Source organism: Endocarpon pusillum, assembly GCF_000464535.1.
Source record: "Endocarpon pusillum Z07020 unplaced genomic scaffold scaffold1300, whole genome shotgun sequence".
NCBI classification, from domain to species: Eukaryota; Fungi; Ascomycota; class Eurotiomycetes; order Verrucariales; family Verrucariaceae; genus Endocarpon; species Endocarpon pusillum.
The window spans coordinates 158843-177179 of NW_006913659.1; the positions used below are offsets into that span (position 1 = coordinate 158843).

Sequence of the window (18337 nt, forward strand, 5' to 3'; positions counted from 1 at the left end):
TGGATAGTCGAGTGAATGCGGTCATTGCGGCCAAAGGATGGTACACCAGATTCTGAATATCGACTACCTATTTAGGAAATTAGCCTAGCCTCAATCTCTGGATGTTTCTGAACATTTTGAGCTATTCTTTATTAGAATCCATCAAGTTGGTAACTTACTATAGTAATTTGTATGGATATGGTCCAAAATGTTGGTGGGGTGTGAAGGTGGGGTTGTCCGGATACTTTTGCACTAGTACTGTAGGACCGGAGGACCTTCGGGCCGTGCCCCTCTTGTTCCCCGGGAGTCCAGATCGTCTTAACTAGAGTCGGGGGTTGGTGACACAGATCTCCAAGCATGCATATACGAAGCAGTGTCACACGATCTGGCACCTAGACCCAAGGTCCTTACTCCGTATGTCCTCCCTACTAGTAAGTAACCACGGACCTCGAATTTCTTCCTAACTTAGTCAACTGTAAGCAAATCACACGATATACGGGAGCTGCTAGAAAAATACTACGGGCCAAATTCAGTCAATCTGTTGGAATTTTCACCAATCGTAATACATAGGATGTGGTTGGTAAGTACTGCTCAACGATTCATTCGTTACGAAATTGTACTTTTGTTCTCTTCTTTGGCATAGTAAATAACATCGGAACTCATATTCTGGCTGCTTCATGAAACAACAAGGAGTATGTTTGCAATTCTGTAAGCCAATGTCAGCATGACTACTAACTAAGAGACGGTTTTATATCGTACCATAAGCGAGCATGAGTCGTCTCTTCAGTCGTAAACTCGTTCGGCGTTGTGGTCACTATTGTATTTACAAAGTGTTTTTTTCCCTTCAGAAAATACAGCATCATCTTGTGCAAAAGCAACGCAACGCCGCAGAGCACTGGTTCCTGATTGTGTACAGGATTGGGGGCAACGACAGACGGATAGCCAGGGCAGAGGACGGTAAACATTCCAGAAGCACGGATTATCCCCAGTTCTACCTGTGTCTATTAGGAATGCTAAGAATAGTTATACAAGTGACTGTGCCCCTTCGAGGTGAATGGAATCGCATCGACCTGTTCCTTTTGGCGTAGTGGTCTGGCGGAGGGGTTGGAGCACTTTGACAATGCCTCATCCCAGCCAGGATCAATCTCACCGTTCAATAGCTGCAACATGCTCCCGAAAGCCTCGCTCCGCAGAGTTGGTATCATGTCACTTCAATCGATACCTCTGCTATACGACTTTTGAAACCAGTAAAATGGCACTGAGGGATAGGATCCTGCAGCTCAGTGCCGATCATAAGGCTGCGGTTGGCTGGAAGTGTCGGATCATAATCGATCCAGTCATCGTAGTTGGCTAACGGAACGTTTGCTGTCCTTTGACCTGACCCTAGCCGAGCGCGATACCAACCGCCTTCAATGCCGCCCTCGCTTGACCTCTGGGTTGACCCTCCCTTGATCTTTCGGAAAAGTGGAGTCATCAAAGGCAAAGAGACTCCGACAATTCCAACCATTGGTTCCACTACAGTCCAAATTCCAGGCACCACTCCATCATCTATAAAAAATTTCATTAGCCCATGCCAACGTTACACTTGAAGCAGACTTACATGAAAAATCATATTTGTTGACACCGCGGACGGTAGTGACCCTAAGTATACTTGCAAGAATGACAATTCCACCAAGCACGATGGTGATGGAGAGGCCAAGTTTCTTGCTCATTGGAAGCTGGAGCCTCCATATGATTGGCATTGGCATGACCACGATTATGCAATCGGTGACTATGTTTATTATAGCGGTGCTGATACTCAAACTTCTGAAGTCGATACAGTGGCCGGGTTGGCTCTTGTTCCAGACGAAGCTGATAGGTGTACACTGGAAGGTAACACCGAATGTTACAGTAAAGATCCAGCAGGTGACGAACCCGGCTACACACCAGACGGCGACCCTAAAGTAAAAGTAAGGATAGAAAGCTCGGTGATAAAATATGAGAATGGAATATTTTATCGACACGATAGTGAGGCCGTAGAGCAGCTGAAAGGCGAAGGCGCACTGTAATCGTAAGTATAATCTTTGAACTTCTCTGAGAAAACATACCTTGGCCACAACCACTATATTTACCTTTGGAGATATTGAGTGCAGCCCAAGGCCGTTTGCCCCCGCTAGTATCTTAAGCGCATGTACCTTCTAAGTTGAGAGGACGAACGTACCAATAGTGTTACATATAGCCTGTCCTGTCCCAGCCAGCTGAAGAACCATCAGATCTCATTTCACACTTGGCAGTTGCCCGTCTTACCAAACCCAGCACAACAAAGCCGTCCTCGGGTTTTATGGTACTTCGCACCATTCTCTGCGCATAGAAGCGTAGAAAAGTAGCTGTGACAGCCCAACACCACAGGATCCAGGTGACTGCGTAAACGACTGGACGTAGGTCATCGCTGATATGTTCTTGCTGATACCGAAATGAAGCAATCTGCTCTGGAGACATGCCCATGACGTTGGCGGCCATGATGAAGAATCAAGAGACACCTTGGAAAATGGTGTCGACCGCAGATATGAGCGGTCTATGAAGACAAAAGAAGGGCCGCTCGATATTTATCAAGCACTCACAGTCATAACCAGACCCAGAGCACTGTCTTCCTCCCCTCGATCGGCAACTGGTCCGTCAACACCCATCTTGCCAAGATATTGGGAATGGTAGAGATGTGATGCGAGCACTGACGCGCCGAGAGCCAACTGTTGTAATGTGCAGTTATAACCGTCTTTTGGTTTGGGGCCCTGGCAAGCGAGTGGCTACATGCTAGCGCGTCGGTGTGCGGGTTCTGGGACCGTTCATTGAATATGCCATAGAGCGTATCTAAATTCTCACGTAAGATACGTGGTAGCTCGCATGTACTTGAAAGCCGAGCTGTGGTCTTCCATGTCCTGGGTATTATCGACATCGCCGACGCCTAAGATACCAAGATGACTTACAGACGTTGAAACTCTGATAGTACCAGAGTACCGGGTCGTCCTTAGATCGTTGAGCGTCTTAGCTGGGCACTACCGAACGGGTGTCATCCGGTAGCGGGGATGGCAGAGGACTGATTGACTAGTACTCGCAGTAGTTTTCAATGAATTGAAGTGATCCGAGCCTAACACGCCATGGCTTAAAGGTGGAATATTATGAGATCTGGTGGCAAGGAGAAGGGAAGGCATTGGTTGGATCAAGCGAGGTGGTGAAGATTTGTGTTATTGCTCTCCTTGCAAGGAGACACCGAGGAAACGGCACAACAAGCCTCGATTTTGAAGAAGCCCTATAGGCTTCAGGAGTACCATGGTAGATTGCTGCATTTTCGCGTGTATCTGTTCACTCATGAAGCATCCTACACTGCACGAAACGTCTCCTGTCACCCATCGGATGCTTTCCCCCGTCGAGTATCAACTTCCAGAAGCTCGGGCCTCGAGGTTTCGCCCCCATTGATAAATAATACAAATACACTGAAGAGAGAGAAACATGGAAACTTGGCGGTAGTCCTTGCCGACCCAATCAGAGATAGGGCATTGCATGCAAGTTTTACCTTCCTGAATTGACCGTAAGGATGACCCGAACACGGACGACAAAAAGTTGAGCCAGCGTGGCAGATGGTCACCCATGAATGGGCCTGGGTGGGTGATAGGTTAACTGATCTTGCAAGCGGCGTCGAGTGGGTGAGCGTGGGGGGTGAGGAAGTGAGGTGGTGAGTGACTCTGACTACGGAGGAGTACCGTAGTACTAAGTACGGCCGATTTTCGTCTCCGGCTGCCAAGAACAGCTTGATCGAGTCTTGTCCCTCCCCCGAAAGCCGAGATCTCCTGACTTTAACCTACGCCCAAATCCCTATCAAGAGCGTTTTCTTCAAGATTTCCACTGTCTATAACAACTCTTTTGTCTCCAGCTGCTGGGAGGAGCAGTATGGCGGCTTTGCCAACGACTTACAGTGGTAAGGCACGTAGTCAATTGTGCCTTTGAGATATGCTTAGAAGCCATACACATTGCACGAGACTGACCATCCGCCGCAGGAAACGTACGCATCGGCGTCATTGGCGGCACTGGCCTAGCAGTACTTCCACACTTCACCCAAGTCGCATCCATACCTGTTACCACTCCATGGGGAGTTCCCTCCTCGCCAATCGTGATTCTCGAACATCCTTCCCCTACCACTGGCGAACCCATACCCGTTGCTTTCCTGAGCCGTCATGGTATCCACCATGAAATTGCCCCACATGAGGTCAACTCTCGGGCCAACATTGCAGCTCTCAGATCGGTAGGAGTTCGCAGTATCGTTGCTTTCTCAGCCGTGGGAAGCCTACAGGAGGAGATCAAGCCTCGTGATTTTGTCGTCCCTGACCAGATAATCGACCGAACAAAAGGCATCCGGCCATTCACATTTTTCGAAGGCGGCCTCGTCGGCCACGTCCCTTTTGGCGATCCATTCGATGAAGCGGTAGCTCAGATCGTTCGTATTTGTGGTAAGAGCCTCGAAGGCGACGGCGTTGTCCTGCACGAGCGAGGCACTCTAGTGTGCATGGAAGGTCCACAGTTCAGTACACGCGCGGAGTCGAATCTCTACCGTAGCTGGGGTGGCAGTGTCATCAACATGTCAGCATTGCCTGAAGCAAAGCTAGCTCGAGAAGCAGAAATTGCCTATCAGATGATCTGCATGGCGACCGACTACGATTGCTGGCACGCTACTAACGAGGCTGTTAACGTGGAGATGGTTATGGCACATATGAAAGCCAACTCCCTTAATGCAAGACGCTTCGTGGGCGCCGTGCTTGACGAGCTTAGTAAGGTTGAGCATGAGCATCTTGTAGCTGCCCAACATTTATCTGGGCAGTCGAAGTTGTGCATAAGTACGGCACCTTCCGGCGTCCAACAGCAGGCATTAGAGAGGATGAAGTGGCTGTTTCCAGAAAGCTACACGACGGCATAGGCAAGAAGGAATTTGGCAGTAGACCAGAGAACGATACGAGGTAGCCAAACTGATGGGTGTATTCTGATGTTCAGGACATATCTAGCCAACATTTTACATGGCCGGCAAATCGATCTAACACTCACCATGACATTTCGAAACCACAATTCTCTTAACTTCTTGCTCCGCCTTGTTGTTTATGGTTTTTGGATTTGGCGGCCCTTAGCCTGTACATTGCAAACAGCTCTGGTTCATTTGCTGGAATCGAATTCTTTTCTCCTTGTGAACGGTATTGCAAAGTCTCATCCCTCGATGAACTTATTGTCATGTTGTTCTGGTAGTTTTGTCTTTCAACCAACATACTAAAGCTCCACCACTGAGCAACCATTATCCTTTAGCCCGTTCAACCATCCAAATTAGCATTGCATAGTTGAGGTGGTTAAGAACCATTCTCATCGAGAGCGCTCTCGAGTATCCAATCTGGGGAATATCTCATCGTACATCTTGGCACACAGGCCTAGGTGTCAATCTCTAAAGGTCAGCTCTAACCTCTCGCGGCGTGAGAGAAATTAACACTTTCATTCCCTCGCAGTTGATTGTTCGACCTCATCAGCAGTCCTGGCCCCATCAGTCTCCTCTCTCCGATGTTCAGCGCTGCTGTTCCCGCCGCTAATTCGTTCAGCTTCGAGTTGTGCTAGCCGTCCGCTTCTTATGAGCCATCTTTCGATAACAAGCTGTGACCTAGCATTTTGGTACTGCTCTCTTTGGGTAGACGCATTACCTTCGGCCAAGGGTGTTCTCCTACGCCTGCCCATCGGGGCTGTAGCGCGTCCCACAGTTCTGGATGTCAACCTTGGTGAGTCCACTGTCGTTGGCGTCACCTGCATTGGCTGACGAGATGTTTGCCCTGTGGCGTCGATGATAGTTCGTCTGTCTTCTGTGGTGCCCAAGCTCTGCGTCGGTGGATGGGCTACCAGCAGATTGATCTGGTTTGGCTGCTGAGATGTTGCGCTTGTGGTATCGAGTATTAGTCGGATAATGCTTGCAAGTGTGGTGGCAACTTGACGTGGATCTTGTACGGAGGTTGTTGGGAAGGGACCATTATCCGCTGGTCGATATGTTTGCGCGCTTGATGGGAATGCTGTGGTCGTAAGATCACTGCCGTGAGTGACTCTTGAGCTATTCGATCCAGGGCCTATGTCGGGTTCTGGATGCGACCAGGAGCTGGCATATTCTCCGACATCAAAATCGCTATCTTCTGGATCATATAAGAATGGCATGACGAACAAGAGTCTTCCAGCTGTAAGACGCCGATACACTTCAATGTTTTACGAATGGAACGAATAGCACCCAGTTGAAGTAGGTATTGTTTGAAAACGGACTGATGGTAAGGGTGGTGATGGTTTATGATGAACTGGTAAGCAAAGTACTATGGCATTTTATCTAATGACTGATGCTGACACACGGTTCACAAGTGAAAGGCTCTTCACCACTAACTGGCATGGCTATGCAAACTGGACCCATTCTACTAAGAGAGAACCCATGCACAAGAATCACCCAGCTCACGGTGAGTTCTTTTGCATTAACCGAAATTGAAAGTTTGCACCTATCAGTCTGTATCTCTACTCAGTTGTCCGTCAGTCGAATTGTTAAAAGCCTTCATGCTACTATGATTGAATCATCATGAGGTAGCCAGCGAACAATCAGCACAAACCCTACAAAAGCCAGTGCATGAAGCTGTAAAATCCACACCCTCCGCAGCATCTCAGGCACAACCAGCTCCAGATACTCCAGCCTTTCAGAGGCGGCCAAACCTGAAAAAGTCCCCATAAATTGAAGCGCCTGAGCTCTCGCCTCCTCCAGGAGCACCAAACTCCGAAGAATGTCTTCCTCCGCCGAACATGCCTCGCAGCCCACTTCCTCTGCCTTCATCCCCAATATCCTCTTCGTTGTTGAAGTGGACATGTCTGCACGGACCACGGCCGATTCCTGAGTTATGCGGCCTTCCGAAAGCGCTTTGGCTTCGAAATTCATTGCCCATATAGCCGTTGGGCCCTCCTTGAAACCCAGTCCTCGATCCTTCCATCCTACCTGCCATCCCAGGTGACGTGGCGCCTGAGAATATTCCTGAAAGTCCACCTGGCATTCCACCCCCCATGCCAACACCGTCTTCGCTGTTCGCTGCACCGGACCACCTGCCAGGCATCCCGCCTCCCATTGTATCACCTCTTTCACCAGGCATCATAGATCCACCCTGACCACCGCCTGTTATGATGGCAATCAATTGAGCTCTTAATGATCTCATGGCTGTAGCCACGTCTCGGCAGCCGACCTGCTGCAACATCATCGCACCACCCTGCGGATCTGTTTCCAGCCTCCTGAGTAAAGCCTGTGCGCCACGTTTGACATCACCCATCTGCATGGGGTCGCAAGCGGCCATGATTCGATTCGCTTGAGTTCCGCCAACGCCACTCATGTTGCTCATTCCGGGCATTTCATCCATGGCAGGCATCCCACTCGTACCTGACATGCCCCGCATGGCTTCGTACTCATCTATCAAGTCTTGATAGGTTGGAACAAGACCTGGCCCTCGACCTCCGCCCATGAATCCACCCATGCCTCCATACCCGCCATGGCCACCATATCGCCCGCCGCCGTACATGCTTGTTCAGTGGGTAGGGAGTATGCGCGAGAAGATGAAGATAGTGATTGTTGATGATGGAGGTGATAAAACTCAGAAGTGTGGCTGCCAGCTAAAGACTTAGATGAGGAAGGGCCTGTGTAGTATGTACCTTTATTTTACAATCATCATATAAGCAGAAGGAGGGTGGAAAGGTCAAGGATTCTGAATGCAATTTATACGATACGACTCGCCTTCATACCTGTGACGGATTCTTAGTAAGTCACTCTAATTATCATACATGGAGCGTTCATGATGTTGCTTTTGGTACGCGTTTCTTCGCCTCTGCCGATCGTCTGAGGCGTTCCTATTCTCTTCACATGGCTGTGAGGGTGAAAATTGTGGCCTTCCATCTGGCATTTCGTTTGAGTCCTGCAAAAGAGGTGAATAAACCTCATGCGGCAATTCTCAAAAGCCATTAGACATGACGTCAAAGGTGCCCAAATGACAGCTGTTTGCCTTGGAAACAAGCGTTTTGAGATACTAGTCCCGCTGTCAATGCACTGACGTTTCGGGTTTAGCCTCATCCGATCAGGGAAGACGCCTCGCTTAGCCCTCCACTCACACCCTGGGCTAAGGCGGCACTTCTTTCCCAACCGGTCAAGTTCTGCAGCACTACGGCAGGGGCCGCCAAGTAATGTTAATCCAGCACTAGTACAGGACAGCTAAGTCCCAAAGAGGATAAATGTAAATCTCTTTCTCTTCAGAAAGGATACATATAAAACAAGCTCCACATCAACCAACTGCAGCACTGTGGCTCGGTAACGAAAACCAGCTGCTACTAGCACTGGACTAGAATTATTCAAGTCCCTCCCAGGCTAGGAGGGCAGTAGGCTGACTCATATGACTAATTTCCAGCTAAATTTACAGTGGCTGGGGATCAATTGGCCTTGAATTCAAGATATATGTCCTGCGGCCACTCTACCAGGCCGACAGACTTGGCATCGATCGGCGATGGCAGGAGTCCTTATAGTCTTTGGGTGGCTGATGAACTTGTGCGGGAGGAAGCTCATATCTAGGGCTGGTGGTCGACAGTCCGCCTCGCGGTACCGAGTCCAACTCGTCTTCTCCCGTCAAGTCTGGGTTCTCTCTTCATTTTGGTTCCGCTAATACTGGTTGCCTAATTCTAGCTCATGCATTCTTGCATCCATCTCTCCCGAAAATGTGGATCTTTCTGATATCCTCCCTCTTTCTCTTCTCCCTCAGAGCTACGCCTACGGAGGCAGAATGTTTTACGCCCAACGGTACGGACCGGAACGATATGCCAGGCGTGTCGGGTGACCCTTATCAACCATGTCCCTCTGACGGAGACGTGGCCATGTGCTGCAGAATCGGAACGGGAGATATCTGCGTCGAGCATGGCCTTTGCTTCAATCCTTCCGGCAACATTTACTGGAGAGAAAGCTGTACCGACCGTACATGGAGCGACCCTGCGTGCGTCAAACTTTTTGTCAATGGGACCGGTTTTAGTGGACCAGACGATACTGATGGTAAGCGAGAGAAATACGTGGAGCACAGACGAACGGTTCCCCTAATTTCTGCATGCAGACGAGGGAAATCAGCTCAACGATGTGAACGTATATCCATGTGAGGACGGGAGCTATTGCTATGGCAACAACAATAGAGCCTGTTGTGCCCAGCAACAAGGTTACTTCATCGTCAACGGTGATCAAACCCGGCAGAATCTAAGTGAAACCACAAGCTCAATATCCTCATCCCCCTCCTCCACCTCCACGGCCACTGGCTCGTCCTCCACCATCATACCCTCTACTAGTGCTGCCCCACCAATCCCAAACTCATCCCCGAACTCACTCTCCAGCGGGGCAAGGGCCGGAATAGGCGTCGGCGTCGCTGTCGGCGCTCTCGTGATCCTCTCAGCCGTCTTCTGGTTCATACGCAGGAGATCGTCCAAGCGGAAGTCGGACCAACCAACAAACCCTGACCACAACGACAAAGATATGACTGAACCAAGAAAGGACACCATAACGAACGGGAGACCGTCCGAGCTCGAATTCACCCCGAAAATACCGGCTGAAATGTACGCTGCGGTGAGGACGTCAACTTCGCCTTCGAAGCCGGCTGGTGAGTTGCCTGCGTGAGTCGAGGCTTTTAAGGGAAAATGAGGTAAAATAGGTCAAGTTGAAGATAGATGGACAGAAACTTTTTTCTAAATCTGCATTTACAAGAGGAATGGGAAGTAGGGGAATAAATTAAGCCTATTCGGACGTGCTAATTTATCACGCCCGCAAAGATTAGGTGGATAATAAATGGTGGTTGGACAGCAATTGCAACATATATACTTCGTACAAATATCATGATATTCGACATGCCCGAGGATCCGCGATGAAGGGGAGGGGACCCTCTCCCCTCTTCTCTCTCCTTCCACTTCCCCTCTGAGTGTTTTTAATCTCTCTAGCAGGGTTCAGCCGCAGTATTTACAGTAAAAGCGACCCCAGCTGCAGGCTCTCGTTCAACTATTCTAATCCCCGAGTCCCAAATTCTTCCTCCTCCCTCTCGTCCGGCCTCTCCTACGGCTTCTGCAGCCCCCCGCGGTTCCCTTCCCTGCCTCCTGCGTCCACATTCCCACCTACGCTGGAACGGAGGAAAGCGCTAGCGAGCTCACACGGAGAGATATGAGTAGGGCAGTTGAGGCTGAGGGAGATTCCTAAATTCCAGTACGGCGCTCTAGAGCGGCGAAAGAAGAAGAGGAACTAATACAGTTGACAAGAGAGGAACTTAGATGTCAAGATAAGAGCAACACGCTATGAGGTAGCTACAGAACGCCTACGGAGTACCTGCGGGGGCATCACCTGCGACGCAGAATTAGAAGTAGCAAGGGAAACAGTGAATGTACAGTAAGTTCCGAAAAATCCCAAAGTCGGGATATGGCCTGTAAGCTGAGATGCCCAAAACCTTTCAAAGTTTTTGGAGAGAATGTGAGACAAAAAAATTGCGGAGGATTGTCTCGCGGCGCACCTATAAAGGCGAGTGAAGGCCAGATCAGAGCTGAGCCAGGCTTATCGTTGCCTCAGTCCGTCAGCCGTGGCTTACGTAGTATGACGCAGCTGATTAGTAATCCCTGTCGCATATATTTTAGTATGAGCGCGAGAACAGCTAGTCTCTGACGCCAAAATAGCGCTGGTCAACTAGTACTTTGGACGCACGCCTCCACACTCTGTATCAATGCATTAATGATCAGAAAGTTGGGAATGAATGGGTAGGCAGGAACTGCGCGGGGATCAAAATTTTGGATGTGACGCCAGCCCAGTAATGGTCTGCCGTACGAACCTCCCGGCTTTCTGCCTTGATATTCTGTGATGACATCCAGGAGAATTTGACCGGGGGGGCCAGCACGACTACTCTTAGGAGAGAACGTTCCGCTGGGTCCTCCCGAGGACCTCATACTAAGACATAGGCCCTTCCTGTCGATGCCTCCATTGAATTCTCCATATGGAAGCCCGTGCCACGCTGACTTGGCAGGCCAGCATGACCATATCTAGAACAGAATTACCCATCAAGCCCTCCAGATAAGCGTCTGTCAATAAAGGGGCCCTTCCTGTCAATTCTTTGGTCATGGAATGTAGGGTAAGTATTGCTGTTGCCCGCACCACAACCAATGCCAGCATGCAGACTTTCATCCGTCACCCCAGCCAAGTAACCGCCTATGCTAGCATCTATACCGCCACAGGCGCTCCTTCCACGCATGTCCACACCAAGCATGCTCCTGCCATGTGCGGCCAGATCATGCGCGAGCTCCGCTGATCCGGCGCCATAGCTTGCTTCACATTTGCTGGAACTCCTCAGGGGTCGCCTTTATCATGGAAAGCAAGGATGGCTCCCACCTCTGTCCGCCGACCGTATGCACTGCCTCGATCGAGCATTGACGTGATCGTACAAAGGCCCACCGTCCCCAGTTGTTCCTTGTCCACCAACCGTTCCACCCATTGGTGGCATCCCACCCAACCCTCCCATCGCCGTGAACGCGCCAGTATCTGTATAACCAAGCGTGCCAGGCCGGGCTCCCGCCGTCATTCTACCGTAAGGAATCCTAGCATGAAGATGGTCTGCATCATGACCACCATCCATAGGATATACCATGCCCAAGCGGCTATCCAGATATCCAGGGATGCCGTTGCCCAGGTGACAAGGACCAGTATCAGGGAACATCATTGGTGCAGAAGAAGTCGATATCGCAACGCTGTGAAACTTCAATGGTGTAACCTATTGAGGCAGGCAGATTGCAGTGCTCAAGGTTTCTGGAAGATAAATGAAAGATAGGGGTTGAATGCAGAAAGATACTGTTACCAACTTTATATAACCCTGCCATTCCTCCTGGTTCACATCACAGTCAAAGGTCAAAGGTGAAAGATGCGCTGATAAGACCATGTGTATGACTGAGTTGACTGATATGTGTACAAAGCTGGCGTGGTACCTCATATATCCGCTTCATCAGCGGCTTGCCCTGCGGTGGCACTGGGTCAAACGGTGTTAGTCTGCGATATGGGCAGAGCAGTCCGGCTGTGAAATGTACACTTGGCCAACAGTGAAAATGCATTTGGACTTTCTATCCGGATTCGATCTTGCGGGGCGACCCCCAGTACTGCAAGAATTGAACATATCGTGGGCATACGGACAAGGAAAGAAAGACGGAAACCGTGGAGATTCCTGAGTACGCAGAGGTACAGACCAACTGGAACATATGACCGACATAGCAAAAGGAAAGAGAACCCCAATCCATCAAGCCATGTCTGAAAGGCATATTTCCAGCTGGAGGAACGAACTACTTGACTTTCCCCGGCTCAAGGTCCAGGAGTATTTCGAAGCCACTATATCACGCTCCTTCGGGTATTTGAGGAGGGGAAGAGGCACAAACGAGAGATGAGTGAGGTCTATTAATGCCTATATCAAGAGCATCAAGCCGATTTCGATGTACGGGAGAAAAGCATACAAATAGAATCGAGGTGGAGAACATTGGGGCTAGAACGAACTTTCTATCTCTCCCCCCCTCTCTTTACTTCTTTCGTCTGAAAGTGATATGAAACATGATGAAAACTATACCACAGGAACTTGAACCATGTCCTTCACGCTGACAAGGACCGGCTAAGCGGCCTCGTGAAAATTCCCAGACCCCGGAGCTGCGATATGGATAGATGAGTGTGGCTGCCGAAGGTCACATGGGCGTATCCGGACGCGCAATGCTGAGGTGTTCTGCAAATCCATACGTGGGCTTTCATGTTGTAGGCACCCGGGAATCAGAATACGTGATTTGATATGAGTGCCTAGGAGACCATGAGGGGCCCTTCATACTGTGATAGGCGAGGGGATTTGGATTTACGTCCATACTTACATATATCATGTGACTGACAATGTCTTCAGAAGGTGTGTGATACGTGTGATTTGATGCAAGTCCGAATCAAAGCATGAATTGGGCTTCCACCATCACTGACTTCCTACTCGGTACACCGAACCATCAACAACATGAAATAAATATCCGTCTCTCGATGATCTGTGTGATTTGACCTGATTCTCTGTATCTAAGCGCACTGGAGCCCTTTAAGACACGTTCAACGCGCTTCATTGGAACAGGTTGCGATGACACCAGCCAACTCTGGATTCGAACAAATTCTATACGCCACAGAAAAATATCAAATCAAAACCACTAGAACTTTCAGCGTATAGGAGGACAACTCCATAATCTCATCTTGTCACTCGTTGCTTTTGCCAGAGATTTCGTTCCCGGCCATTGTTGTTGTCGAGATTGGATGACCGTGTCATCGATTTGTGATGCTTGGGAGGACACCAACGACACCCAGCCCTTCGTCTTTCACCCTTCCATCCTGAAATTGTCTTCATCCTCCTCCTCCGTCCTCTCCCAGTAGAAAGTGATATTCCCGATCTCCTTGCCTATGCTCTCCAGCCACATACCCAAAGCCTCACAACCCTCCTCCTCGTTGACCTTGCTGCGCCCCAAGAACCTTGCCGCATCCTTACAGAACCTCTCCGTCCGGTCCTGCACCTCCGAGACCGCTGCTTCGATCCCCTTCAACGCGCGCGCCATCTCCGCCTTCCGGTTGCGCAGCTCCCGCAATAGCCGCACGCACTGGTCAAGATCGAGGATGCCATCCTCCCAGGAGGAGCAGAGGACGTCCCGCAACAGCTCGGTGGCATCCTCCACGCTCCACAGTTCACGGTAGAGCTTGAGCACCTCGGTCCAGATCTGTTTGCGGAAGAAGAGGTCCAGGTCGTCCGCGAAGAGGTTGGTGACGTGCTGCATCTGCCCCAGACATTCGGAGGGAGTCAGCTGCTCGGTTTGTGAGTCCATGTCTGCGAGGAACTCGAAGTACGCCACTAGGCTGCAGTCGATGCGTTGGAGGTACGTCAAAACTTCATTGACGGTGTGGTCGATGCTGTCGGTGGTGGAGGAGAGGGCCTCGACGCATTCTTCGTAGTCGGCGTACACCAGGCGCCGGTAGTGGGCTTCGGATTGTTCATCGGCGGAGGAGGCGGTTTTGAGGATCCGGAGCGCTCCCAGTTGGTGTTGCAGGGCTTCCATTTCGGCGCTGGTGGGGAAGGGAGCGGAGCGAGTGGTTGTGACTGTGTTGCCTGATAGGAAGGTGGTCATGGTGAGTTGTGGGTTGCCTGATGACATTTTGCTGACAATCGGGTATATTTCTGTGGGTTTGTTGATGGATGGATGGTTGTACGGCGGAGCAGCAGTATTGATGTTTTGTGATGTAAATCCTTCTGCTAAAGGTGTTTTTTTGTGTGATGGTGATGTTGTCTCTTGCAATGCTGGCAGCTGGAGAAGTCTTTGGAAGTGGGAACGGGAAACTGAAAGAGAAAACAAAAAATGACGTGGGCAGAAACATGGTCTTATATAGACAGCTTCACCTGCAGAAGTGTTCTACAGAAGCCAAATCTTCACGTTGTTACCTGTCATTGTACCTGAAAACGTGATGGTATGAATGCCGGCGCAAACCGCGAAGTGTTCAGCCCTCATTGGAAGGAGGCCGGATCTTGAAGGGAGTTGTGACAGCATGTGGCAAGGAATAGTATGAAGCAGCGGGCCATGTAGACCCACATTCACCCGGCTATACCTTGCACATCAGGAAGTGGAAAAGAAACTGTGACCCACGTTACCTTCGGGGCTGTGACTTGAGTGACAGATTAGGAAGGATTTTAATTTAGTCACTTGGTTGGGACAGTTTTGCACAGATTGGGACACTTGGAGCCGCGAACCAAGTCCTTAGAGGAGTTTCGTCTGAGACCCTCTTCAGTGCATGTTCCCACTTACGCCTGTATTGGAACGTAAGGTAAGGAGCAGAAGTCGATTGTTTTCTCTTCTGTGATTTGGGCTTCTTGATAGACTGGGATCATGGCTTGCAGCTTCCGTCGCAGGGCACATATGAAGATTCAGCCCCCAAATTATTGCGGTAAGGTCCTCATCGATAGGATGAAACTTCTGTTGCTGGTCTCCTGTGCAGCCATCCAATGTGTATTGTTGTGGTGATCTTGTGGTTGAGGTGTCTCGAGTAAAATGGTCAAGGTTATACGTAGATCCCATAACTTCGCGGAGAACGATTCGCCAGCCATCTTTATCCTCGACCACAGACAGCATGTTCTCGTTGGAACTGTCTTTGTTGAAACTCGCATATCATACAGCTTTGCTACAATAGATGCCCAGGTTCCCCCATCAGAGCAGGTTGGGTGGAGGAAATCTCAAGACACTCCGCAGTCTTGGCAGGGAAGTCAGCCCAAGCTGCCTTTTGATGCATTTCTCTGTTTTCACTGTGCCATTCAGACACATGACGCATTTGGCCTGCAAGCCTCACCGTCGCCTTTAATCTCTTCGATGCGAAGCCTGACGTACTGGTCATCTGGTAGATACTACGACTCATTGACAGCTCCTGGCCCAGCACCTTTCGAAATACTATCGAAACCTTCCCACCTTCAATTTCTAGACACACGATCTCGGTCACAATCTCACCATGATGGAGTCTTCACGGGGTCCGCCCCGAGTCAAGAACAAGGGAGCTGCTCCTACTCAAATCAGCGCCGAACAACTGCTGCGCGAAGCCGTTGACAGACAAGAACCTGGCTTACAAGCTCCAACGCAGCGGTTTGCAGACCTTGAAGAGCTTCATGAATTCCAGGGGCGGAAGCGCAAGGAGTTTGAGGACTATGTTCGCCGAAACAGAATCAACATGAACCACTGGATGCGGTATGCGCAATGGGAATTAGAGCAGAAAGAATTCCGGAGGGCAAGATCCGTGTTCGAAAGGGCACTGGACGTAGACAGCACAAGCGTAGTGTTATGGATTCGCTACATTGAGGCCGAGATGAAAACCAGGAACATCAACCATGCGCGGAACCTACTAGACCGAGCGGTGACTATTCTACCAAGAATAGACAAGCTGTGGTACAAGTATGTATATATGGAGGAGACCTTAGGGAACATCCCAGGAACCCGGCAGGTCTTCGAACGATGGATGAGTTGGGAACCTGACGAGGCCGCATGGACAGCATATATCAAACTTGAAAAGCGATATGGCGAGTATGATAGAGCAAGGGCAATCTTTGAACGGTTCACTGTCGTGCATCCTGAGCCACGAAATTGGATCAAATGGGCCAAATTCGAAGAAGAAAACGGAACGAGTCAGCTCGTCAGAGACGTCTATGGTGTCGCCATTGAGACGCTGGGGGATGACTTCATGGATGAAAAGTTGTTCATCGCATACGCTAGGTACGAAACGAAGCTGAAGGAGCTTGAGCGTGCCAGAGCAATCTACAAATATGCTCTAGACCGGCTTCCAAGATCCCGGTCCGCGGCATTACACAAGGCATACACTACATTTGAGAAGCAATTTGGCAACCGCGAGGGTGTTGAAGATGTGATCCTAGCCAAGCGAAGGGTACAGTACGAAGAGAAAATCAAGGAAAATCCCAAGCATTATGATATATGGTTCGATTTTGCACGACTGGAGGAGACTGGTGGTGATGTAGATCGAGTGCGAGATGTCTACGAGCGAGCCATTGCTCAGATTCCACCGTCTTTGGAGAAACGACACTGGCGCAGATATATCTACCTATGGATTTTCTACGCTTTGTGGGAAGAAATGGTCAATCGGGATGTGGACCGAGCTCGCCAGGTTTATCAAGAGTGTCTCAAGCTGATACCTCATAAGAAATGGACTTTTGCCAAGATCTGGATAATGAAGGCACAGTTCGAGATACGACAATTGGAGCTTCAAGCTGCACGGAAGACCATGGGACAGGCCATTGGCATGTGCCCCAAAGACAAATTGTTTCGAGGGTATATTGAGCTAGAGAGACAGCTTTTTGAGTTTGTGCGATGCCGGACGTTATTTGAAAAGCAACTCGAATGGAACCCTTCCAACAGCCAAGCATGGATCTCATTTGCTGATCTGGAGCGTGGTCTAGACGATTTAGACAGAGCAAGAGGCATCTACGAATTGGCAATAGATCAACCGACGCTCGATATGCCAGAGTTGGTCTGGAAAGCTTACATTGACTTTGAAGAATACGAGGAAGAGTACGGACGAGCCAGAGCATTGTATGAGCGACTACTCCAGAAGACGGACCACGTGAAGGTATGGATCAATTATGCGAGGTTTGAGATCAACATCCCAGAAGCGGACGAAGGAAATGGAGACGAGCAGCAGCCGGTTAGTGAAGAAGCTAAGGAGCGGGCAAGAAAGGTCTTTCAACGCGCCCACGATGTCTTCAAGGAAAAGGATCTCAGAGAGGATAGAGCCGACCTGCTGAGCGCATGGAGATCATTCGAGCGCACCCACGGAAGTCCTGAGGACATTTCCAAGATTGAGAAACAAATGCCGAGAAAGGCAAAGAAGCGGAGAAAGGTGGAGGAAGACCGATATGAGGAGTATCTGGATTATATTTTTCCAGCTGACGACGAATCAGCAGCCAAGCTTTCCAGCATTCTGCAGCGTGCACATGCGTGGAAGCAGTCACAAGGCAGCAATAATGACACCAATAATGGCACTAATGGCAACGTTTCATGAAACACCAGGATGTGCAACGCATGAGCTGTCTGAGATCACTATTGATTTGGGAGCAGTGCCTGGACGATTAAGGTTCGTTGGCGCTTGGATGGACGGAAAATCATTGTTGACTCGTGGAAACTTATTGACCATGTATCATGTATGCAGTGTGACTGTGACGGAGGAGGAGCAGGAATGCAAATTGAAGAACAGTTGGCGCGTTGAAGCAGTGGTGTCACTTACGTACTATGCTCGCAGGATCAGTGGTTGGGCTATCCCGATACGTTTGTCCACGACCAAGTTCCGGAAACCGGGAGCATACGCAGAAACTATGCCAGTTGCGCCATTAATCAATTGACCTCATGCTCCCTCCACATCCTCCTCGGATCAGCACTCGACGAACATTCCAGAGGGTGGGAGACTCGGGAGTCTTAACCATTCCAGTACAAGTGAATTAGGAGCTTGGCACTTTAGCTGTGCGGAGACTGGTGTGACAGAGCGAAACTCGCGACCCCGGCAGTGGCGGAGACCCGGAAGGACCCCTTTTAAGTATTTTGTGCTTCTGATTGGCTGGTTCCTGCATCTGTGCCTGCGTCCGTGCCTGATGGCCAACGTAGTAGTACACAGGTTTCGTCTCCGATAACTGACTCGCTCGCTAAGTAAGTTAGTCAACATCCATCCGCAGGATCGACGCAGCCATCATCATCATCACCATCACAGCGGCACCTTCAA

At 49.9% G+C, this 18337-nt stretch overlaps 7 protein-coding genes across 7 annotated transcripts in view; 3 read left to right on the forward strand and 4 right to left on the reverse strand.

Moving 5' to 3' along the window:
* EPUS_00707 (uncharacterized protein) overlaps positions 1-2478 on the reverse strand; it is a gene marked incomplete at both ends in the record, with an annotated part of 4521 nt that extends 2043 nt beyond the window's left edge. Inside the window, 5 exons of the mRNA XM_007801487.1 lie at positions 1202-1527; positions 1580-2021; positions 2067-2131; positions 2180-2216; positions 2266-2478. Of these exons, the coding sequence (XP_007799678.1) occupies positions 1202-1527; positions 1580-2021; positions 2067-2131; positions 2180-2216; positions 2266-2478 (1083 nt within the window). The remainder of the gene's footprint in view (positions 1-1201; positions 1528-1579; positions 2022-2066; positions 2132-2179; positions 2217-2265) is intronic.
* A 1425-nt stretch (positions 2479-3903) lies between these two features.
* Positions 3904-4968, forward strand: EPUS_00708 (S-methyl-5'-thioadenosine phosphorylase; the record flags this gene model as incomplete). Its single annotated transcript, XM_007801488.1, has 3 exons — positions 3904-3931; positions 4011-4778; positions 4829-4968. The coding sequence occupies 3 exons, from the start codon at positions 3904-3906 to the stop codon at positions 4966-4968; spliced, it is 936 nt and encodes a 311-aa protein (XP_007799679.1).
* Positions 4969-5481: 513 nt separating this feature from the next.
* EPUS_00709 (uncharacterized protein) lies at positions 5482-6183 on the reverse strand (the record flags this gene model as incomplete). Its single annotated transcript, XM_007801489.1, has 1 exon — positions 5482-6183. The coding sequence occupies one exon, from the start codon at positions 6181-6183 to the stop codon at positions 5482-5484; it is 702 nt and encodes a 233-aa protein (XP_007799680.1).
* A 518-nt stretch (positions 6184-6701) lies between these two features.
* Positions 6702-7565, reverse strand: EPUS_00710 (uncharacterized protein; the record flags this gene model as incomplete). The annotated part of the gene is made up of 1 exon (XM_007801490.1): positions 6702-7565. One exon carries the CDS (start codon positions 7563-7565, stop codon positions 6702-6704), a length of 864 nt encoding a protein of 287 aa, XP_007799681.1.
* Positions 7566-8745: 1180 nt separating this feature from the next.
* On the forward strand, positions 8746-9682 carry EPUS_00711 (uncharacterized protein; the record flags this gene model as incomplete). Its single annotated transcript, XM_007801491.1, has 2 exons — positions 8746-9073; positions 9132-9682. The coding sequence occupies 2 exons, from the start codon at positions 8746-8748 to the stop codon at positions 9680-9682; spliced, it is 879 nt and encodes a 292-aa protein (XP_007799682.1).
* Positions 9683-13407: 3725 nt separating this feature from the next.
* EPUS_00712 (uncharacterized protein) lies at positions 13408-14232 on the reverse strand (the record flags this gene model as incomplete). The annotated part of the gene is made up of 1 exon (XM_007801492.1): positions 13408-14232. One exon carries the CDS (start codon positions 14230-14232, stop codon positions 13408-13410), a length of 825 nt encoding a protein of 274 aa, XP_007799683.1.
* Positions 14233-15571: 1339 nt separating this feature from the next.
* Positions 15572-17626, forward strand: EPUS_00713 (Pre-mRNA-splicing factor clf1; the record flags this gene model as incomplete). The annotated part of the gene is made up of 1 exon (XM_007801493.1): positions 15572-17626. One exon carries the CDS (start codon positions 15572-15574, stop codon positions 17624-17626), a length of 2055 nt encoding a protein of 684 aa, XP_007799684.1.
* Between the last annotated feature and the right edge of the window lie 711 nt (positions 17627-18337).